Source organism: Hyperolius riggenbachi, chromosome 6 (assembly GCF_040937935.1).
Source record: "Hyperolius riggenbachi isolate aHypRig1 chromosome 6, aHypRig1.pri, whole genome shotgun sequence".
Classification (NCBI taxonomy): Eukaryota; Metazoa; Chordata; class Amphibia; order Anura; family Hyperoliidae; genus Hyperolius; species Hyperolius riggenbachi.
In genome coordinates, this window is record NC_090651.1 from 118,690,704 (window position 1) to 118,714,533 (window position 23,830).

At 43.5% G+C, this 23,830-nt stretch overlaps 1 protein-coding gene across 2 annotated transcripts; it reads right to left on the bottom strand.

The window, feature by feature from the left end:
- Positions 1–353: 353 nt before the first annotated feature.
- ZNF326 (zinc finger protein 326) lies at positions 354–22,073 on the bottom strand. Of its 2 annotated transcripts, none has more exons than XM_068239828.1 (11): positions 21,932–22,073; positions 20,393–20,457; positions 18,331–18,406; positions 14,722–15,091; positions 12,431–12,611; positions 10,096–10,186; positions 7,277–7,424; positions 5,117–5,255; positions 4,676–4,806; positions 2,168–2,263; positions 354–955 (listed from the first exon to the last, which is right to left on the bottom strand). In XM_068239828.1, the coding sequence occupies exons 2-11, from the start codon at positions 20,433–20,435 to the stop codon at positions 794–796; spliced, it is 1,437 nt and encodes a 478-aa protein (XP_068095929.1). In that variant the 5' UTR covers positions 20,436–20,457; positions 21,932–22,073; the 3' UTR covers positions 354–793. The 2 variants fall into 2 exon arrangements, with proteins under 2 accessions (XP_068095929.1, XP_068095928.1); XM_068239827.1 differs by having other exon boundaries at positions 10,084–10,186.
- Positions 22,074–23,830: the final 1,757 nt, after the last annotated feature.

Consider the following 23,830-nt stretch of genomic DNA (forward strand, 5'->3'; position numbering starts at 1 on the left):
CTGCAAATGCTATATAAAAATTCTGTGAAATCCAAATGTGGACAGTGAAATGCATATGTAATTCAAGTACAGCCAATATTTAGCTACTGATATGTGTTTTTTTTCTCTGAGACCTTATACCTAACAGCTCCTCTTTAAGAGCTTACAGCATCAAGGCATCAGTGGTAATAACTAGGCATGAGCAATTTGAAACAAGAATTTGAGGCACTGCAGAAAATGGAAGGGGAGGGGGTAAACACCCTTGATGCCACCTCCTGGAGCTCGTCTCAGTACCCTTGGCGGTATGATTACTGGATTTTAGTGTCTTTGGCACATTTCAGACTCTAAAATCAGCAACAAAAAACGCAAGCACATTTTGGGAGTTTAGATTTATTTGTTACCTTTGAGACACAGATCTAAGTAGCAAACCAAATAGAAAAGTAAGAAAAAAAAATTTGAAATAAGTTTACACTGCCACATTACTTGGTGCCACAAGCTACAATATAAACACTAACTCTGTCAATGTCATACAAATACATTTTCAAAGACTTCACAGCATTTTGTTAAAATACTAGGGCCTAGCAGGGTGACCGAAAATAAAACTGGCATTTTATCATCAGGATTATCCTGAAACATAACAGCTAAAAACTGCAAAAATAAATTTCAATGTAAGTGGGGGAAAAAGAAAAAAAAAAAAAAAAAAAACGACATTCTTAGCAAACATGGAAGGTCAGATTGCTTTCCCAAAAGATTTTAAAACAAGATGGCACAACAATTTAAAAGGGATGGATCTCTAGATTTTTGAATCAGGTAATTAATTGTCATCAGTTGCAGTCAAAGGATCAGCAGTGAAGTCTTCGCCTTCATTTTCAACAGCCTCCTCAGTATTTTCAGCTTCCACTGCAGCTCCAGGTTCTTCAACAACGGCAGCTTCTGCTGCAGATTCTTCAGTATGAGGTTCAAATGGATTTTCACCCTTGATCAAGAATAAAGCAAGTTAGTTTAAATCCATGGAATGTTTGGCAAATTGTACACAGTGGACAGTGAAAGTCGCTAAGGCTACTTTTATTACAAAGAATCTAATCTAAAAACCTCCTCTGGGGGGATACCTCAGGCGAGGGAAGCCTCTGGAGCCCAATAAGGCTTCTCCGTCCTCCATCCCTCCAATTAAGCGACAGGACCCCCTGAAGTGTGGCAAGGTAAATATTTACCTACCATGATCCTACACAGACACTAGCTGCTCTTTGGGTAAGGAACCCGATCCTACCCACTATTGCACATGCGCAAGTCCTTTGCGCCTGCACAGTAGAGAAGATACGGTTGGGCTCAGATATTTCTGCCTAGCCTGAACGAAGAGCCACTAGTGCGCCTGCAGGATCAGAAAGGGGTAAATATATCAGCTTTGGGTAGAGAGCCAGCGCTGGATTCAACCAAGCTTCAGAGGTCAGGGAAGCCTCATTAGGACCCTGGTCAAAGCCAGGTAAGGCAAACCATTTTCAGTTAAGGCTCCCTTTAAATAAAAATCCTGGCTTTCCAGATGATTCCAGCCTTGCCTTTATGATAGACTAATGCCTGGTAAGCACCATGCAATTTTCGGTCACGCCAAATAGCTAATTTCCATCAAGTAATTTCTGATTGTTTTATGATCAATTATCCTATCACGTCTATACAAAATCAATCAGAAAACTATCGGAAACCAGATTGGACGTGTCGCAAATATACTCAACCCATCTATCCAACAGGAAATTGCATGGTGTGTACCAGGCATAATAGGAGTGGAGTTACAGATTTGGAAGTTCGTTGGGTACAGAAAGACTGGTGAGTGTTAAGAATTGTTTACATTTCCACAGATCTGCTTGAGATAAGTGAGGGAATGTTGAAAAATCTATTAACCTATCAGTTTCAAATAAGAATGATTGGTTACTTGTCATACAGGGCTAGTAACAGACTATAGTTTGGTTTAATAGGCATGCCAAAGCCTACAATGAGAATTGCGCTCTACAAAAGCAGAACAGTTTTATCTACAGCAGGGGCTGTAGTTTATCTCAGGAAAGCCTTTAATCACAAACCGCATTTAAATCATTTACATCAGGGTTTGCTGCTAATATGCAGCTCGTCCAAGGACAAATGCCAGACAAGGACAAGTAATGGATTATGCCCACTACAGAAATTTTTTTTAAGAACTCACCTTCAAATACAGTTCATATCTTGCCTTTACAAGTGGGTTATTCAGAATGCTTGTTGCAGTCAAAATGCTCTCCCTCTTGATTTGGTCCTTATAGGCCTGAGAGAAAAAAAAAAAAAAAAAACGCAAATTTTACTACCATCCTCGGATGTCATACCTATAATCTACAACTACATTTTCAGATCGGAAAAGGCAGCAATTTTTCAAACAGTTTCATTTGTCAGTTTTAACTTAACCACTTAGAGAACCAGAGATGAATAGATTTATACATACCTGGGGCTTCCTCCAGCTCCATAAGCCTGGATCACGCCCACGCCGCCTTTCTCCGCTGCCTCTGTCCACCAGCACCGGGTCCTGTCATGTCGGCCAGTCGACGCAAGCGCAGTGCGCTCCCTCCGTACTGCACAGGCGTATAGAGACGGAGGGAGCCCCTGTGCATGCGGAAGACTGGACCCGGTACCAGTGATAGAGGCAGCGGAGGACGGTGGTGTGGGAGCGATCCATGTTTATGAGAAAGCCCCATGTATAAACATTTTCAGCTTTCCCTCGACTCTGCCCCCTTAAGGACCAGAGACTGCTGGTACAGGAACGCAGAATCCCGGCGAATCGCTGCACATACCCGCCGCCATCGCCAGGACAGACTGCCGCCTCTGACAGCAGACCCATGTGAGCCAGTCAAGAGCCGCTTTCACTGGCTCCCAACTAGGTCTATCAATGTAAGCCAATGGGAGCGGAGTCAATGAAACTGCTCCTGACTGGCTCACATGGCTCTGTAGTCAGACAGGCAGAGCCTGTGAGACGTGGCGAGACTCGTGTTTGAGAGGCACGATCTGCGGGGCGGAAAAGGCGGCGGTTAATTGAAATCTACGCCCTGCCAGCCAGAAGCCCACCAAAACAGGGCATAAATTTCAATTAGCTCGGTCCTTAACCTCCCAGGCGTTCTGATTTATTGTGGCGCACGGCCGCGGGAGGGTTTTTTGAAGCCTTTTCCCCCTCCCTTCGCTTTCCCACCCACCCCTCCGATCGCCACCGGCGCAAATACCTGAACGGGATTTCCTGTATGGGCTTCCCTATCGCAACGATCGCGATAATGTCATTGACGTTAGGGGGAGTCCCGATCCACCCCATAGCGCAAGGGGTCTGCGGGGGGGGGGCCCTCTTTCACGGCGGGTAGCGGCAATCGCAACAAACATGCAGCTAGCAAAGTGATAGCTGCGTGTTTGAAAACCCGCTCAAGTGGCTAAATAGTTGGGTTAGTGGGTTGGAACTCAAAAAACAAACACTTCTTGTACCCATTAGTAGTAGGCACAGAGTTACTTTAACCTAAGGACCAGAGATTTATACCTCCTAGTGACCAGGCCATTTTTTACAATGTAAACTTTAAAGAGAACCCGAGATGGATTCTAAGAATTATATCTGCACAGCCTCTTGCTATGTGTCCTCCCAGGCGCCCCCCCTCCCCCCCCCCCCTGCTGTGTTTACCTATGTAGTTTCACTCTCGCTGCTCCCCCTGCCTCCTGCATAGCTCTGGTCCCTGCCTGAGTTCCTTCCCTACAATCAGCAGGGACATGGGTGGGTACCGGAGGTATGCAGGAGGTGGGGGGATGGCAAGAGTGACACTACATAGGTAAACACGCCCGATGCGTGTCGATAGCACGGCTGTGATTTATAGGGCATAGCAGAGCGCAGGGGGGGGCCTGGGGGGACACTACATAGCAACAGAGGCTGGGCTGTATAGGCAGACCCACCTTCTGTGTGCGGATATTCTTAGAAACCACCTCGGGTTCTCTTTAACGGTTGCTCGGTCATAAATTCGCACCAAGGATTGCATCTCCTTTTCTCAAAAGGTTTCTTTTGGTGGTCTGATTGCTGCAATCTTTAGCTGCAACATTTGTTTTTTTAAACCCCACCCCCCTTTGGCCGTACACTATTCATGCATAGAAATATGCCTATGGTAGGGGATTGTGAGCCCCGAGGGACAGTTAAGTGACAAGCATATACTCTGTACAGCACTGGAAGATGGCAGCGCTATATAAACATTTAAAATCAATTTACTGGAATACACAGCCTGCCAGAACTGATCAGCCGAGTAGCAGAGTAGCAGAGTACTGTGCGAAGAGACCACATTTACCTACTGTAAAGTCTTTTCCAGGAGTCAGAAGGACAGCACCCCTCCGAGAGACAAGTTTCAAGGAGGGGTGCTGTCCTGACAGACGTCCTGGGGAAAAAAAAAAAAAAAAAAGTTCTGCACACACACACACACACACCTCTCTCCCTATCTCCTCGTGACTTACAGCAGGTTTGGGCATGTGGATTGCTGTGCACTTTGGGTCCATTTATGAGTAACATGTCTGCAGTTGCCACTGGAAAGGAGGCAGTGGGGAGGAATGCAGTGGGAAAGAATGGGAGTGAGAAGTGCAGAACTCCCTTTCACGCACCAGCTAAGAGATTAATGTTCTTTTAAAAAAAAGGGTCAGCAATGGCATCCTCACTAATCTGAATGAATCTTACCAGTTTGTTCTTTGAGTGATCAGCAGACTTGAGGTGAACTTGCACAGAGCTATGCAAAGCAGGGACATAAGCACTGCAAGCACTGCAGTGCACAGTTTCCACTTTCATCATGTGATCATCTGGAGTAACTCCTAAAATAAAAAAAGGCATTTTAACATACAACAGAATAAGTCTGATCAGTGTTGATTAAACATGAGCTCAACCTGTTTTTATTGCAATGTTGTACCCCAGCAGCTATTACTTTTAATCTGTGTTGGTATCCTCTGTGCCCTATATGTGCCAATAATTCCAGGCACAAAATGGTAGTCACTGTGCATTCACAGCAGTAAAACCTCACTCAGCAAGCTTCTAATACAGATAAAATTTACAGTTTGTAGCAAATAACTTTAAAATGAGCTAAATAAGGTGCATCATGATACTCTAACACTATTTAATAGTTACCTTCCATAATATCCTTCTCTGTAGGTTTTGGCGCATCCGTTTGATTTGGAGTCTGATTTTGAGCCTGGTTTTGACTCTGGATTTGAGCAGCTTGCGTTTTACGTGCTGCAGTTTTCTTATACTTGTTAACTATGCACTCCTAAAAAAAAAAAAAAAAACCACAAAGAACTGTTTTTCAGTAACTAAATAAAAAGCCAAGTCTTGACACTAAGGTGGATCTCACTAGTTTTACATCAGTACTTAAATGTGCCCACTTAATACAATCTGCCGACGTGCAACAGTATGGCTGTAAAGGCGACCACATGACAATATTTACTGCTTTCAGACCTTCATGATTGAAATCTACGCAGTTTGTGGCATTTTATGCCTGCCAGCGCATAGATTTTTTGGCCACACTATATGGTTTGAGTCACTGCATTCGCTCGCTTTGCTGTCACACTGACAGAACTTCCTCATCTCCGTCATTTCATTGGCTCCTGACACCGTGAGAAAGATGGCTCTGGTCTTTAAGGATACACGAGGCAAAAAATGGATTTACTTACCTGGGGCTTTCTCCTGCCCCTAGAAGCCCGTGTACCTCCCCAAAGTTCCAGCCACTCTCCTGGGATCCCCTCTTTAGCGGCCGGGAGCTACAGAGGGGACCTGGAAAAGTGTCAAGGAGAAACTGCGGTGAGGAACACAGCCTTCTAAGGGCAGGAGTAAATCTACTATAATTTCACCTCATGTATCCTTTAAAGGGACACAGCATTAGTGATTTGTGAAATTGAATGGAGCTTACCATTTTTGCAAAGTGCATATCCACACTATGGGAGCCAGAAGTGGTTGACAGTTATGTGGTACTAGCCTGCAGACCATGACATGTCAACCGGGCAGGGGCTGCACATTTCCCCCACCTACCGAAGACAGGAGGGAGCAAAGCAGGGCTAATGAACTAGTCAGCACTAGCCATGCTGCATCGACTCATAGGTTTAGTAAGGCTTTAAAGTTAAAGAGAAACTCCAACCAAGAATTGAACTTTTTCCCAATCAGTAGCTGATACCCCATTTTACATGAGAAAGACAATGATTTTCACAAACAGACCATCAGGGGGCGCTGTGTGACTGATTTTGTGCTGAAACCCCTCCCACAAGAGGCTCTGAATACCACGGTACTGCTGGCAAACTGCCACAATGTAACAATGTTCAGAGACAGGAAATAGCTGTTATTAGCTGTCTGTAACAGACAGAGCAGCTAGAAACAGCTAAATAACCTGCCCACAGTAACAATGTCACCATGTAATAAATGTCAGAATGTGAATCTGGGAGAGGAAAGATTTTACAATGAGCAAACACTGACTAAATCATTTATACATAATTATGGTAAAAAATGAAGCACTTTTTTTACTACATTATTTTCACTGGAGTTCCTCTTTAAACAAGCAAAAGTTATGTTTAGAAAGTGTAGAGGGCGCTTAACCACTTAAGGACTGGACCAGTTTTTAAATGATCTGTGCTGCGTGGTCAGGTGGCAGGCCGGGCAATCAGACTCCCCCCCCCCTTTTTCCCACCAGGGGGATGTCTTGTTGGGGGGGGGGTCTGATCGCCGACGCTCTGTTGTGCCTAGCGGGGGGGGCGCCATTTCCCTGCCTATCCGAAACATGAACCCCTGCCCACGTGTTTACAGGCAAGGCTGATGAGACTCAGCGATTGGGGAGAAAACAAACAGTTAAGGGCAGAAATGACATCAGGATTTAGCCTCGAACTGTGGGCAAAAGACATGGTTCCCACCAGGAACAGAATTCTCTTAATTTACTATATTAAATTCACTGAAATTAAAAGGTGGACAGTACAATACATGTGTTAAGTAGAGAAAGTATTTACTTGTGTTTTTTTATCCCTGGCAATAGTATGGCTAATCCTACTGCTTTAACAATAGATATGGCATAAAAAGTGTTAACATAGGCAAGGGAATGGTGGTTATGTCATTTGGTTATGTCATTTAGTGGAATTGGGGCTGTCCGGTCACCTAAATCATTGTAATATACATAGTCAGGTACAAGTTTTTATTTTTGAACAAATGCAGCAACATATTAGCATTAGGAAGCAAAGCCTCATGAGGAGAATTTAGGCCCATTACACTACTTCTCTATATTGAACTATAGTGACTTTAGTTGTTACTTACATGCAAAAACTCCATGACTGGTTTGTCAAATTTAGTTTGTTTCTGAATGTGATCTAGCATCTCCTGATGAGCATCACTAATCAAGTGGTCTTCAATGCCCTTCTCGTCAAAAGATCTAAACTTGCAAAATGAGCAAGTAAAGGCCATACTGGGGAGAAAAACAAAAAACAAACATTAATACTGGGTCACTGAAATATAGAATGCAAAAGTAAAATTACAGCAGTGGATGTTTGCACAGGAAAGCAGCAGTGTAATTCGAATACTTATGAAAAGCAATTTGTATGGAAAGCAAGTTGCCCTTTTAACCTCCCTGACATTCTATTTCTGCTGGATTTTAAAGGACTTACGAGGCCAAATGCGTTAAGTGAAGTACCTGCAAGATGTCTTAATGCACGGAGGACACCGTCCGCGCCCTCCGTGCACTTCTGCCGGGTCCCCCTCCTGAAAGCACCCCCCGTGCCGCTGGCGACCCCACGGGCCGGGTCGGGCTCTCCTGCCGCTCCCAAGATGGCCGCCGGAGCTGGCCGCGGCTGCGCAGCTCTAGGGCCAACCCCTCCGTACCACGCACTGTAGCGTGGTACGGAGGGGTTGGCCCTAGAGCTGCGCAGCCGCACTCGCGGCAATGCGGACTGCGCAGCCGCGGCCAGCTCCGGCGGCCATCTTGGGAGCGGCAGGAGAGCCCGACCCGGCCCGTGGGGTCGCCAGCGGCACGGGGGGCGCTTTCAGGAGGGGGACCCGGCGGAAGTGCACGGAGGGTGCGGACGGCGTCCTCCGTGCATTTAGACATCTTGCAGGTACTTCACTTATTTAACGCATTTGGCCTCGTAAGTCCTTTAAGCAAAAAGGGATTTCATTTTCATTTTTTGCCTGTAGCTTTCCAAAATATGTCAAACAACGGTCTAACATTGAGTATAGTTTCAATCATGTTAAGAAAAAAAAAATCTTTTCCCTGCCAGGCCACAATTTTCCCACTTCAGCTTAGGGCCCATTCACACTGCACGCGTTTCCAGCCGCGTTTTGGAAACGCGTGCAGGTGGCAGACACGCACGACAGACATTGCATAGAGTGCAATGTCTGATGTTCACACTGCATGCGTTCCGGACCTGTGCGGTCCGGGAACGCATGCTGCACGCAGATTTTGCTAAAGCGCGTGGCTGTCCCATTCACTTTTCAGTGATGGGATTAGCCAAGCAACGCACACAAACGTGGATGGCCATGCGTTCGTACGCGTTGCGGTCCGCACGCATGGCCATCCGCATTTGTGATCTGAACGGGCCCTAACTGGCAGAAAATATGCAATTTTTCAGTCGGCATCAAAATTTGCGTGCAATTTCACAGTTTTCAAAAGCATGCAAACATTCACAAATTTTAAACAAAAAAACCCAAAACTCTGCCTTAGAGCTGTACAACGAGTCCAACTGGTTTCAGACTTTTCCTGGATGATCAAGCTGGTCTATACTGCCAGGGAGGTTAAATGAACAGGCCAAAGAGCAGCTTCAATGTCAGAGCATACACAATAGGTTTGTCTGCAATTAGTGCCAGAGTCAAATTTTGAAAGAAAAAAGTGCTGCAGAAGTATCAAATGTCAAAGAGGAACTGTAACCAATGAACTTCATGCTAATCAGTAGCCATAGCCAATGGTCTGAGAAATCTTTACATTTTCTCGGTAAGGCCATGGGGGGGGGGGGGGGGGGGGGGTTATTGTGGTAAAACTGCTCCCACAGTGTGATGTCAGCACCTAGGTCCTGCAGTTTCCAGTGTGAGAATTGTTGCATTGTGGGAAACAGCTGTTTCCAACTCCTAAGCAACCAGTTCTCCATCTGTGCTCTAACTATAACCTCAACCTTTTAGCCTATTGCATTAGGGGGTGCGGTTATAGATAATGGCAGTTGGTGTTTCATGTCTGCTGTAGTAAAGATGATTTCGCGCAGGCTGATTGTGGATCAAATAAAATGAACAACTTACATGGCAAATATTTCTTGATCCCACTTTTTACTTTGCAATGTATTGATTTACATTTACCCTTTTTTCGTTGCAGTTCCTCTTTTGTATTGCATTTGAAAAAGCCAAACACTAGCAGCAGTGTCCATTAGGACAGCAACAGTAAGCACAGTCCAATATTTCCACCTATAGTCAATGAGATGCACATAATTCTAGTTCACATACCCATTTCATGCAGCTTGGATTGTATAAATCCATTTGTTAAAGTGCTTTACTACCATAAAAAGGCAAATCACACTAAGGATTGCTTTTAAGTAGGTGGGCTTTTCAGTCTTGGCCCCCATCCATTCCTAGTAGTTTTGGGTCACCCCGAGCTGCTTGGGTATTGTTTTACTACCATAGAAATCCAAGCACAGATATGTCTCAGTCCAATACAGATTTGCAGGCTGGACTGTTAGAGGAAATAATCAGGTGTCTGTAAATGCCAGACCAAACAGGAGGCTTTTCAGTTTGGACTTAAATGCTTCCAGGGATGGAGCTGTCCTGATAAGAACTCCTTGCCACAACCAAAGTGTAGGAGCAGAATGGCAGAAGGCTCTGTCTCCTAAGGTTTCAAGATGGACTCTGGGTATGACCAAGTTATTTGATGCAAGATTGTGGGAGCTGTGATGCAGTTGGATTTTTTTTTATTTTTTTTTTATCAGGTATCCAGGGCCCAGATTGTGCAAAGACGTCACAATCACTTCAAAGTTCATGTAAGCGGCCCAATACAAAGCTGCAGTTTGCATGCACACCAGATTTATTTACATCTCATTGACCATCTCTGTTCAGTGAAACAAGTCACTGAAATCACATAAGACATTTACCCATCGCCATACTTCTCACTGTTCTTCTCCCGCCTGCGTCTCTGCTTCTCCCGTCTGGCTTCAGTCCGACGTTTCTCCTCCTCTTCTGGATCAAGTGGCTCAGCTAGTGAAGAAAAAAAAAAAAAGTCTAAACTGTAGAAAATGTGTAGAATTCTGCATTGTAAATAATTTTAAAATCCTGTCGCCATACCAAAGCATGAGGAGTAGACAGATCAATTGCTGCAGTGTATTCTGCATGTGCAGTACAAAACCATTTGGCTTCCAGGGGCAAGATCAATTTAAAAACACATTTCTGCTAGAATTTGAGTTGCAGATTGCTCAGCAAGCTCATGGTGAACCTAAATGCCTAAGAGGTCTTAATGTGCTAAAAAGGATCAGAAAGCCCTAACTAACAATGCTACATAATTTTGCTTTAGCCTCCCTGGTGTTCAATTTCCCCAGGATTTCTGTGCAAAAGGTAATTACATTAATTTTCATAACTTTCCCGCAACTTGCCAAAAGGTGTCACATAAAGGTCTAGTATACAGCGCAGGAGTGTATTGGCGTGTATGCACGTCAATACTGTTCCCAGTATGTTTTGTATTAATGTGTATAGCTGTCAATACCGCTACGGAGATTAAAGAATACCAGAGCCCAACTGCCTCTGCGCACTCTAAATCACTCTGCAGTACATGCTGTGGAGACGGGAGCAATCATGCGCATCTAAGTGATGTCAGAGGAGCAGAAATACTGTGCATGTACGCCGCAGTATTTCTATACTGGTCGATCTGGTCAGGAGCCAGAACAGGCCCGGGAACAGGGAGCAACAGGAGCATGCAGCAGCAAACAGAAGGAGCAGTAAGTGACAATGAAGCCCCTCCTACCAGCACAATGGGCTCTAGTCAGTGGGCAGGCCGGTAAAATAATGGTCTTCGATAAAACACCTCATCCAGTATTCTATACTTTCTCGGTAAATGTGATTTACCAGCATGTAGCAGGTCAGTGCACATCCAGGCAAGCTGTGTGTAGGACTTGGAGGTTTTCCCTACAGTGCTACCCTATCACTTTATATGTGCTGCAGCCACCATGGGGAGCTCTTCTGTATGCTACATTACAAATAAGCACTTCTAAAGTGATTCTTTGAAAATGTCCCTCTGCTACATTGAAAGCCCCACCCGATTACCCTTCACTGTGTGGCTCTCCCCATTGGCTGCCTGGCTTTCCCCAAAGCTGCCTGCCAAATCTACAACACAGAGACAACATGGGGAGAGCAAGGTAACACTTTTGGCCGTTAAACTTAATGCAGAAATCTTTGTGAATTGCAGTTTGACATTACTTGGGGCAATTACCACTCAAGTCAGTAATGTTTATTTTTTGTGCGGTGATCAGTTTAGTGAATTGAAAATTGGGAAGGTGATTGGTAAAATCAGCTGTTTTCAGCATTACCAATGTGGTAATGCTTTGTGAATAAAGCCAAAAATGTTTTAACAGAGTTGGTTGGGCTCTGGTATCCTTTAAGCCAGAAGGCATTTGAGATTATTCAGGTTGGAGTGGGCGCATGAGGTGTCCCACAGTGCATCACAGCTGAAAATGCATCCCCTTGTCTTCCCTAAAAGCGAAACACCTCCAGAACTGCTGCAACGCGATGTGTCAGCTTGTTAATTGAACAGAGGCATAATAATCCAACAGGCATACAGTACGTATGCATGTTGGTAGCAAAATTTAACCGGGGACAGTGCTGGCACACGGGGATCATGATAGGAATGGAAATGCTCTATAGGATCCAGAGTCTTCCCTCTGGTAAGGGGGAGTAAGCATCTGACTCATTTCACTACAAATTTTCTTTAAGGCCCCATTCACACTAGAGAGTTTTGACAGCGATTTCGGCAAACCGCTCAAGCGCTAGTGCTATAATACCCTATGGGCCCGCTCTTCCTTGGGCAATTTCTGTTAATCGCCGGCAATGCAAATCGACAAGCGTGTAGCCTGCACCATTTTCAGGCCATTACCCGGCGATCGTGTTTCAGTGCTATAGAAGTGCTAAATGCAATTGTGGGAGAAAAAAAAAAAAAAAAAAAAAACCTGTAGTGTCCAGTGATTTTTCAGTGTTAAATTGTGGAAAATTCACTCCCGCAAAACCCGCGTTTTGCGATTTAAGTGTGAATGGGGCCTAAGCCCATGCTCAGTGGCAGGGCTGTGGCAAAGTGACATTATCAAAAAAACAGTCAGCTACAACAAGAGATTAAAGCAATGTGCCAGAAAGAAAAAGCTGGCTTTTAAGTATTTTATAAAATGCATCAAACAAGTTGTAGAACTTTTATACAAAAAAAAAAAAAAAAGAAAAAAAAAAGCAAACCATGAGACTGACCTGGTGCTGAAGTAGGTTTGGCATTTTGGTTGCCTCCAGGTGTCAACTTTGGTTTTTTGCCAAAGCCCATAGGAGCCCTAAAAGGCTGTGCCATCTTCCTTTTAATTCCTCTTGCCATTCCACCAGACATAAGCTGGGGGGCATAGTCCATCATAGTGGGTCTGCGCATACCACGACCAAGCTGTTGAAATGGAAGCAAGTTAGAACAAGTTGGGGATTTTTTTTATTTTCATTTCTTTTCTTTTTTTTTTTAAGTAGTGCCAATTACTGTGCAAGAGTTCTAAAACAAGTAGGTATTCTAACTCAAGACAGTAAAAGGAAATACAAGAAAATTCTAAATAACCCCCCCCCCCCAAAAAAAAAAATCAAACATGCCCCTCCAAAGTAAAAATATACAAACACATTACAAGTTAATTAAAGGTGCAATGCATTTTCCAAAATACTTACTAATTAAAAAAAAAAAAAAAAAAACATTTTTAAGGGTATATAGCTGCATTAGAAAAAAAGATCCAGGCACAAAATTTACCCAGTCTTTCTGACTATACACTACAATTTGATACAATTTCTGATCCAAGAGCTAGCAGGCTGCATATTGTTTAAGCAGGCCACACCAATTTTTGCATTCCCAGCAGATTCAATCACTGATCAAATCTGTTAGGAATCTGTTGCACAAAATGTGAAGTTGCAAAATCAGAATGCCAATCCTTTTAAAAGCTTATCGATTGATGCACTGCAACACTATGGCCAAACAGTGCAACACTGCAATTCAATCAATTCTCAGATTTCCAGTAGAAATCTATTGAGAATGGCATGCGAGGAAGAAATCTATGCCCATCTGATCAGTGGGTATCAATCATTCTTCCGCATCAGAGGATATTGAGGTGTATTGCCACCTTAAGGTGAGAAGTGTTAAAAAGTTAGACAGTTGCCTATGCACAAGGAAGGCTTAGGATCTTGTAACGCCCTCCCTGTCTTCTGTACCCCTCGTTCCAGCACCATCAGCCCAGTTTAAATTGCCTCAGAAGCCTTCGGAAGCAATCTTGCTCCCGAAGACAGGTGGCTCCATACTGCACATGGGCAAGTGCACGCAAGCAAGTACACACACAAGTATGCCACCGCATGCACAGTACATGAGCAGTCAGTCTTCAAAAGCACTCAGGGACACGAGTGCTTCAGGAGCCTCCGATGGGGTCACAAATGTGTATTTGACCAATCTGCCGAGTACACAACAGGTGTGACAACGCTGGAATGAGGGGATCAAGAGGACAGGAAAGCCTATAGGATCCAGAACCTTCCCTGTTCACAGGCAAGTATAATTTGCCTTTGCATTTACTTTAATCAGAACCTACTTATTTTGAGCACTTATTCAGTTAAGTCATGATAGCATAAGGAAAGAAACTGATAAGGCTAGAAAGGTATATTGCATCAGGGCCAAATGAAATACCAAAACCCAGTCTAAAAAGCGGAAAAAAAAAATTAAAGACTAGGCCATTTAGCTGGATTTTTAGTCTCGTTAGCTAGAGCATACAACGGTTTCTGCCCTGCAGCTGCCTGCACAGAAAGCCAACTATAAGCAGCTCTCACCAAGCTACTTTAACCAATCTATGTAAGCAGCAATTTCATTGGAGAAGCAGCTTCTGCAGATCTAGCAAGAGAGCCATGCCTTAATCCTGCCAATGAAGTGCTCAAAATGCAACTCTGCAGCATTATCACGCAACAGAACAAGGTTTTAAGTATAAATACCAATAGACTGATCATGCTAGGAGGCCTGGAGCCTTGACCAAGTTGCATATCAAATGATGGGTCTCCACCCATACTGGAGGAAAATGTAATAGCTTTAAATGGATATTAAACTCAAAGCTGATCATATCTCAAAAATCTGCAACAGGCATGTACAGTTCAAGATATTAAAAGCAAGTGTGTGGTCATAAAATGTTACACAATACATTGCACCTTTAACCTACTCAGAACTTCAAAAAGGTCTTCATGTAACCTTTTGCATTTTTGATTAAACTATAGGATCAAGGAAGAACAGATTTCCTTGTACAAAATTATTAATTATAATGGTACTTAATTTTTTTCTTCTTTTGCAAGAAAAGCATGTACCAACAGCAAACACTCCCATTTAACTTTTAAAGCATGAAGTCTTCAAAAGTAAACTTTCAGACTGGGAGTAGACAAGCCTCTAAGCAGATTTGCAATAAATATGGACATTATGCCATTTTAAAGTTCTGGGCTTGAAATCATTAAACGTGACTATCAAAAAGAATCTGAGAAGATTCTGTACTTACTCCTCCTCTGCCGCGGCCTCTGCCTGCTGCTGGTCCTCCAAAACCACCGTCGGTGTATGCAGGCATTCCTCTTCCCCGAGAGCCTACAGTTGCAGGCTTCATATAGGGTGAAGAAAAACCGCCATAGGAAGAGTAACTCTCTCTTCCTCTGTCCTCCATAAACCCAGTCCTCACTTTCGCTCGTGTGAAAGTCGGATCCCAGCTAGACCCGCTCTCAAAAGAGTCAACGCTATTCCGGTATGGGTTGTCATATCGGGCATCATAACTATCTCCGTAGCCTTGATCGGATTCATTATAACCATAGCCAGATCTGTACAGATCTCGCCCACCCACAGAAGACCTGGAGTCAAAAGACTCATAAGGTCCATACCTGGAAGAATTGACGTGAGGAAAAAAATACATGTAAGCTTACCAGTAACAAACAAAGCATCAGTTGACATTTATCAACTTAACATTTAATCTCAGATTTTATCATACAATCTCAGATCTTAACATTTAATCTCAGATTTGAAACATGCACTGGGAGAACAGGAAAACTCATCACTACTGTAAATGTAATAAGCAGGTCTTGCCTAGAAAATGCTTTCAATACAGAGCTGGCAGCAGATCTTACTAAAGAACTTCTGCACAGAGCAGATCCCAGCATTTCTGCTTTAGTCAACAAGCAGTGAATGAGACAACTGAGCTAGCCAGAAACCCATTCTGTTTGCAGATGTTCTATCAGGAGGGTAACTTTCCACTCCTTTGCATCTTCAGCAGGCAAGACCTGTATCAATCATATCTACTGTGTGCAGACCCGGTTTAATTTACCTAATGTCTGGGCTGGACAAATGCCAAGATCCAGGGATACAATTTCTACATCTAACCTTTTGAAGGGTTTCTTTGGGGAGAATGAGGGTCATGTTTTCCTGCTGGCTCCTGGACTTGTCTAACCCAGTTTTACGTAAAGGAATAAATGACTTGTATCACTGATAAAACAACCTTAACATCTCAAAATTGATGTTCAACAGCATTTAGTATATAAAGAAAGGCACAAGTAAATTTTTAAAGGCTATCCAATTGGGGGGTTGGAGATTAGATTTACTTCAAGACTTTTCCAGTCCATCAGGCCCCATGCTGTAGTTCCCCTTCCCTCCAAAGTATCTGCACGCATCTCAATCGCAGTCTCATGGCAGGAACATTCTGCACTTGTGCAGTTCATGAAGCCAAACTGAGCAAGTACAGATCGCTCCCAGCCACAGAAGCATATTTCAAGAGGGGCACAGAATATTTCGGAAAGGACAGCAGAACTACAGAGAGGGACCCGAGAGACTGCTAGTTCAAGGCAAGTAAATCTCTCCTTACAGATATCCTTTAAAGACACTCAGGGCTCTTCAGTAGCTGCCTATTCTTCAAGCCCATGCACTTCTCTTAACACTGCCATGGTGGGAACATATGGCTATAGCTAACTGCATTTTAGCATTTATAAAATCAGAAATATACAGATGACCTATCAAAATAATGCAATTAGAAGTAGTTGATCCACTTAATTCAACTACATCTAAAAACAAAGAATAAAAGCATACTAGGAATAGACAGCTTGAGGCAAAAACTATCAGGCCAAATTATACAGACCAACAGTAACCTACAGCAAATATGCAACCTAAATAGTATGCTTGCATATATGACCTGAATCTTTATTAGCATGACCATAACATTACCCTACAAAAGACTTTCACCAGGGTTCAGGGATCTCGTGGCAGCATGGGGAAAAAATAAAAAAGTGGTTTTACTTACCTAGGTAGAGAGAAGCCTCTGAAAAGGACCCCTTCATTGCCACAAGTAGACTAGACTTCATGTATGAGCATGGCTCTACTTTACCTGCAGCCTTTCCTGTGCAGTAGGCTGAAGGATGCCCTTTCAGAGCAGCTCCATCTTACTGTGCAGGCGCAGTATAGCCAAGCTTGCGCATGAAAAGAGTGGACACTAGGGATGTATGCAGCTTGAAAAAGGTCCAATCAAGTCCCACCCAGGTTTAAATTTTCAAGCTTCATAAATTTACATAATACTGCATGAACGTGGAAATATTTCCATCTCCCTGATAATTCCTAGTGAACATGAACTTCCAGAGAGTCGCAGTCTGGAGGATCCAGAGGCTTCCCTCTTAGGCAAGCATCTGATTTTTTTTTTGTATTGATACGCCTTGGATTCTCTAAGCTTCACCAGGCCAAATGCTAACTACTAGGGCTCAATGTACTGGAAAAGCAGTCACAACATGTATCCCTCTCCTCCCTGGTAGTCTGCATGCTTGCAGATCCCAAAAACTTATACTTTATTATATAGATGAGCCATACAAATGGTTAGTTTTTTTTAATGATGATTTAAACATTGGTGTTGTACAGCTCCTGGACTTTGTACCTGGCTTTGCAGCACAGTACAGAAATGGGCCCAGAGGGTGGGAGACAGTAGGTTTTCTGAGCTGTATTACATTTGGGATTGCTCAGATGTGTCTTGTTTGCTAATTAATGTCATTTAAAAATAATTTTGCTTTATGATCAGTAAGCGCATTTTATGCATGGTTTCTTCTATATACCATGTTCCACAACATCAAGTCCGGTAAGAATATTTGACTAATTTCTAAGCCTCAGCAATACTAGAAGCAGGTTTTGACTTATTTGAACTTTTGGTAATTAAATTCAGTATCCTTGCAAAACATTTCAATATGAAACTTTTACCTGGTCAAAGGGACACTAGCAATAACCCTGTCGATGCAAAACTAGTATTTAAAGAAAACCAGACACAAACTAAAGAAAAGATTTTATACATACCTGGCTTCCTCCAGCCCCATACGCACAGATCACTCCCACGCCGCCATCCACAGCTACGAGAACAGGCTCCCTGCTCTTCCGTCAGTCGGAGCCAGTTTAGCGTAGGAGAAGAGAGCCCTTTGCGTATCTCTCCAGCAGCCGCTGTAGAGATACGTAGAGGGCGCACTTCTCCGTAGCTGGCTCCAATGATGTCAGTGACGGGAGCCAGTTCTCGTACTTGCAGGCAGCGGTGGATGGCAGCGTGAGAGCGATCCATGCGTACGGGGCTGGAGGAAGCCACAGGTATGTATAAAATCTTTAGTTCGTGTCTGGTTCCCTTTAAGGGTCAAATAACTAAACCCACAAAAAAAAAAATATGGGCAGAGGTTTAACCAGTGTTCTACTAAATACCTTTATTACTGGAAGTGTGTACACTTATTTATATAGCGCAAACCTCTTCCGCAGCACTGTACAGAGTATATATATTGTCTGTCACTAACTGTCCCTCGAAGGAGCTCACAATCTAGTCGCTACCATAGTCATGTCTATATTGTGTGGTGTATGTATTCTAGTCTAGGGCCAATTTCAGGTTCAAGCCAATTAACTTATCTGTATGTTTTTGGGATGTGGGAGGAAACCGGAGTGCCCGGAGGAAACACACAGACAGGGAGAACATACAAACTACTTGCAGATGTTGACCTGGCTGGGATTTGAACTCCAGGACCCAGCAATGCAAGGCAAGAGCGCTAACCACTACACCACCGTGCTGCCTATTAAAAAGCTGCCTATTGCCAATTTTAAAAAGAACCAAAACACCCTTTACCTGTCATTCCCGCTTTCCATGGAATAACCGTCCATATTTCTGCCATAGTTCCCATGGCCATAATCACGATCTGTCCCTGTAAGAATATACAAACCAAATAACTTGAATCACAAGCTTGTCGCAGTTTTTAATCTGTAGGTCAGAGATTTGCACCTTAAGAGAATTTCTAGAACTACTACATGTTGAGATACACATGATTAGCCTCATCTAAGATTTCTGACTGCCAGGTCACAACTATGACATACCACTCATGTTTGGTGCAGCAGCTAAATTCGCCCAGCCAAATTACAAATCTATCAGCTAATACAACTTGTTGCTTCTCTGAATTCTCTGTGCAGAAGTAATTGCCTTCAGGGAATTAATCTCAGCAACCTGGCCTTTGGAATGCAAGGTGCCACCCTGGGGGCTGAAGACCAGTCTGGCATTATTTGTGTCCTCATTCTTAAAAAGCTGTCTACCATCTTAAAGAGGTATGGTCACCATAAAAATCAAATTTCAACAGCAACTGGTCTGAGTGTATTAAAGGGAAGGTTCAAGCAAAATAAAAAAAAATGAGTTTCACTTACCTGGGGCTTCTCCCAGCCCCATGCAGCCATCCTGTGCCCTCGTAGTCACTCACTGCTGCTCCAGTCCCCCGCTGGCAGCTTGGCGACCTCGGAGGTCGGCGGGACGCATTGCGTACATTTTTACGCATTCCCGCTAGTGCAGGAATATTAACATGCATTTTTACGCGTTACTGGTTCAATGCGTAAATTTTTACGCAATGAACCAGTAACGCGTAAAAATGTATGTGTTAATGTTCCTGCACTAGCGGGAATGCGTAAAAATGTACGCAATGCGTCCCGCCGACCTCCGAGGTCGCCAAGCTGCCAGCGGGGGACTGGAGCAGCAGTAAGTGACTACGAGGGCACAGGATGGCTGCATGGGGCTGGGAGAAGCCCCAGGTAAGTGAAACTCATTTTTTTATTTTGCTTGGACATTTCCTTTAAGTGATAAAGGTGCTCATCCTGCATTCAACCTTTTACTGCTGTTATGGCTTGGCGTTATCACATACTTAGGAGCACTGGCCCTAGTGCCAAAAAGTTGTTCTTTTTCTCTATAATCTATTCCTCCTCTTCCATTTATTTCCCTGCCTAGCTAATTACTTGTGTTTACAAGCAAGGCTGAGGTGACTCAGTGATTGGATGTGTAAATAAAGAAGAAAAAAACTCTGAGAGGAGGGCAGCTAATGAATACACAATGAGCAAGAGAAGGGAGGGGGAAAACAAGAGTCAGGAAGGATATGAGGTCAGCATTAGCTTGGCAAAATGGCCACTGTCTGCAATAGGATTTTCTGCTTTTCCTTTATAAAAAAAAAAATCAAAAAAAAATCACAGGAATCATTACATGGATAGCACAATACATCTGTTATGTAAGTAAAAGTAGTATTTATCTACATACACACACGTTTTTTATTACTAGGTTAGCATTGGTGTCACTTGTTCTTTAATGCTGATACTTTTCATGGGCATATGTGACTTGTAGCCTCCAAAAACCTTAGTGATGTTAAATATCAGGTGTGTATAGAGCTAGCTTTTCACTGCACTCTGTCCAAGTGTGTGCATGAACAGCTGCATAAAACAGATTTTATCTTCCACATTTTGGCCAAGCAACTGGCAGCACTACAGGGAGACCCAAACTGATGGGGGGGGGGGGGGGGAGGGGGAGAAGATATGTACACATGCTAGATTCTCATCTCAGTATACTTAAGGCCCGTACACACGCCGGACTGGAGGCAACGACGGGTCCGTCACCTCCCGCTGGGTGGGCGTTCCAACGACAGTCCGGCATGAGAAGAGAAGAAATGAGTGGATATGCAGGAGTTACATTAGTGGAGTATAGAGTGGAGAACAAGGCCAAGTAGGATAAGATAATGGAAAAAATTAGCACACAGAGGGGTCAAAGTGAGGTGGTATAGCAGAGATCTATTTTTTACTTTCAAAAACAGCAAAGCTAAAGCATACTATTGTCTGTTAAGTGAAATAGACAACACAATGGCATTTGATTGGCAGCTGAAACATACCTCCACCCATGGACCAGCTTTTCCTGCCTGCACCGCTGTCCATAGTTAATGTTATTTTTCTGATCCTTTGTTTGCAGGCATTCCGTTAAAGAAAAAAGAAAAAAAAAAAAAGATAAAAGTAACACATTAGTGAATTTGGAAGCTTCCCTTTGCAGCATACAAAACAGGCAGTGTGATTAAGAACCTATCACTATACAGGGTATGGAATACAAAAGAACTCAACTCCTTTGTCTCAGGACAAAAAATGCATTCAGTCAAAGGGACAATACATTAAAAGCTGATGTTTACACACCATCGCTCCTGCAACATCGTTCTAATGTGGTCATGTTAGGCAAAAATTAAAGTACAGTAGCTCTGAAATGGAATCAGCCAAGTAAATAAGAGGCCCCAAAACTAAGACATATTGACTAAGTTTGTTAGCAGACATGTAGCATGTCAGACTCCAACAACAATAACCTGATAAGTTAAATATAAAAAATTACAGGCATCACTTATCCAGTGCTGGACACCAACTTGCAAGTATGGCAAACAATACTGCATATTAGAAACCCATAAATCTCCCAATCTGATTTCCAACAGGACAGAACAATTACACCGCATGCTTTTACTTTCATTTTTAACTCCTTGCACAGAATTTAGATCCAATTACTGATTGAACACAATAACCAAGGCCAAAAGTGGCCACTTGCAATTTGCTGATTACAAACGATTGTTGGTATGAACAATCAGAAATGATAGTGACCATTAATGGGGGGCACCCAGATTAATGAAATCAATCCGATCACAGCAATCTCATCTGACTCATCAGGAGATTTACATCCAATAGAGCCCCAAAACTGATTTCCAATCGCTCATAAGAAAAATAAACGACCCATCTTCAAAATTTTATTGTTAGTGGCCACCTTGAGATCGTTTGAGAATGCTTCTCCCTCTATCAGATGTATAGATAGATCTCTGGTCTTTTATAGCTTACATCAGTAAAGCTAGTGGTGGTAGCAAGAGGCTAGGTAGAGAACGTGGGCGCCACAGGCCGCCATTGCCAGCAGCGCCCAGTGTATAAATTGGGCGCCGCGACAATAGAAACGCAAACGGCAAGTGAGGCCTGCTGTGCTGGGTCATAGCACGGGCTAGATTAGGATGCAGCTAGAGATTAGGACACGTTAGAGGAGGCGCAGAGCAGGTACACATTCCTGCGGCCTCTACTCGCACTCCATGCGCTCAGGCAGGCCACACCTCTGGTTACACAACTCTCAGGCGCGCCCGCTGCGGCGATGGCGGGGAACACAGACTTCCGTACGCCCCGGGCCTATGGCCGCACCTCACAGCGCAGCACTCGCATCTCCTGTACCGATACCGCTTTATACAGCAAGCAGAGCACATGGTGAGGCTAGCCTCGGTACTTCCAGTTACCACCCGCCGAGGCGAAGCTACGAAGCTCACGGAGAACAAAGACGCCACGTCCCCACATCCCTCCGCCTGCCCCGCACAAAGGCGCCACTCGCCTCCGCTCACTCCCCGCCACTCGCTCTCTCTCCTCACCTGAATGAAACACTGAATAGAGTGGCCGAATTCACAGTCTGCGCAGAGCCTTACGGAGCGTCCTTCCTGCTAGCCGCCTGCGACAAGATGGAGACCAAGCGTCCTACTCTGCGCTCTACAAATGGCTGCCGCTGGGCGTGAGGGTGACGTCAGTCCTCAGCCACCCTCGCCGACATTGGCTGAATAGAATGGAACGGACGACGTCACTCTGGGCCCGCCTGCTTTTCTCTTCCTCTTTGAATTGAATAGTGCTGCTTTGCGGCGGTGGCTTGGCTTGTATTTCCGTGTTTGCATTGTGTGTAAATGGATATGGGACAATGGCGGCGGCGGCTGCTGCTAGCAGGAAGTCCTTTGTCTTTTCTTCTTCTGTGTCTAAATGTAAAACATAAAAACAAAACTCTCTTTGCATACATGTTTGCAATCAATGTGAATGTATTCAGCTTTTTTTATCTTGCTAGTATAGGCCAACGTACCCATTGGGCTCTATTCACAAAACCATGTGCGGTAACTCTTTTTTGGGTGAAAAATTACCTCCAGTTATAATTCACTAAAAATAGTGAAAAAAGTGAGTATTCACTAAAAATGTACCAAGTGTGATAAATGTTTGATAAAAGTGCGGTAAAACAGGTGATAAAACAGGTGATAAAACTGTCAGTAATAGGTACGGAAATAAAGCTTTTTTGACCACTGTAGGGCAGCCCATATACTTGCCACCCATTACACAGAGATGACCCAGGAAAGCCTGTCACGTTTAAAGTGGGACCTCAACTCTTGCACAGGACAGAAGGAAAACATATATAAATGCACCCTGTATGTATATAATTTAGCCTGTCCTTCCCCCTCATCTGTGAATAATCACAACTGTAATTTGACCTCTCAGCTTTGCCAGCTGGCTGCCTCAGCAGAGTAGCTAATGTGTAAACACAGGATGTTAACCCCATGTCTGCTTCCATGAAAGCAGGAAGTACATACACTGGAGATTGTTTGCTGGATTTGTATCAGCTGTAACAAAGAAATGTTTTTCTTTAAAGGTAATTATGCTGTTGCTTATCTTTTAGAGCAGAGAAGAATTTCCTCCTCGGCATCTATTAAATCATCTAAAAGACTGTACGAGGTCGGAAAGTGCGCCTTGAGATTAGACACACTCGTCTTTTCTGCCTTCTATGTAAAACTGACATAAACTCGAGCAAACAAAGCTCAATAGGCTCCATCCTGAAGGCCAAAAGCAGAGAAGTGATAATTATCACCTACCATTTGTAGGTGATAAAAACATCCTTAATTAACACCAACTTTTCAATTGAGAATCTCAAATTGGAGATAAATTTGAGGTAATTACCACACTTTTACCTCACTTTTACCGCATGAGGTAAAAAAAAATTGTGAATTTGAAAATGGAGATATTTTGGTCGGTGTTTATCACTACCTAATTTAACTCATGCGGTAACTCATTGAGAATAGAGCCCATTGTAGGGTACAATTTTCACTTTATTAGACAGTATTTCCATTTCAGAAATTGATTGAATCGCGCAAAAATATTATACAGCCTACTGATTGCCAGATCCTAAGCTGAAAATCGACCTCTCTCTCGATCAGAAGTAGATTGGCCATGCTGAAAAATATTGATCAAAATGCAGCACTGGCTATCAGTCCATTATATGTTCTTTCCATTCATTTTAGATCAATATCCAATCGGAAATCTGATCAGAATTTGACAGGAAAAAAAAAACATACATGTGTACGCTAGATTTCTTTTATATCTGATTGATGTCTGATCTGAATAATGGTTTGATCACTTGCTGGAATAGAATCTGATTTTAAAACTGCATGGTGTGTACCAGGCCATTAATGCCACATTCACAGTGGTTGTTGCGTTTCCTGTGACTTTAGAAACGCAACTGA

Coding starts and splice junctions, on each gene's coding strand:
- ZNF326 (XM_068239827.1), bottom strand. CDS start 20,435: ATGGACAGCGGTGCAGGCAGGAAAAGCTGGTCCATGGGTGGAG. Junction 15,092..18,330: donor ATGGAAAGCGGGAATGACAG/GTAAAGGGTGTT, acceptor CAATTCTTCCAG/GTATGGACCTTATGAGTCTT. Junction 7,425..10,083: donor AGTGAGAAGTATGGCGATGG/GTAAATGTCTTA, acceptor TTTTCTCCCCAG/TATGGCCTTTACTTGCTCAT.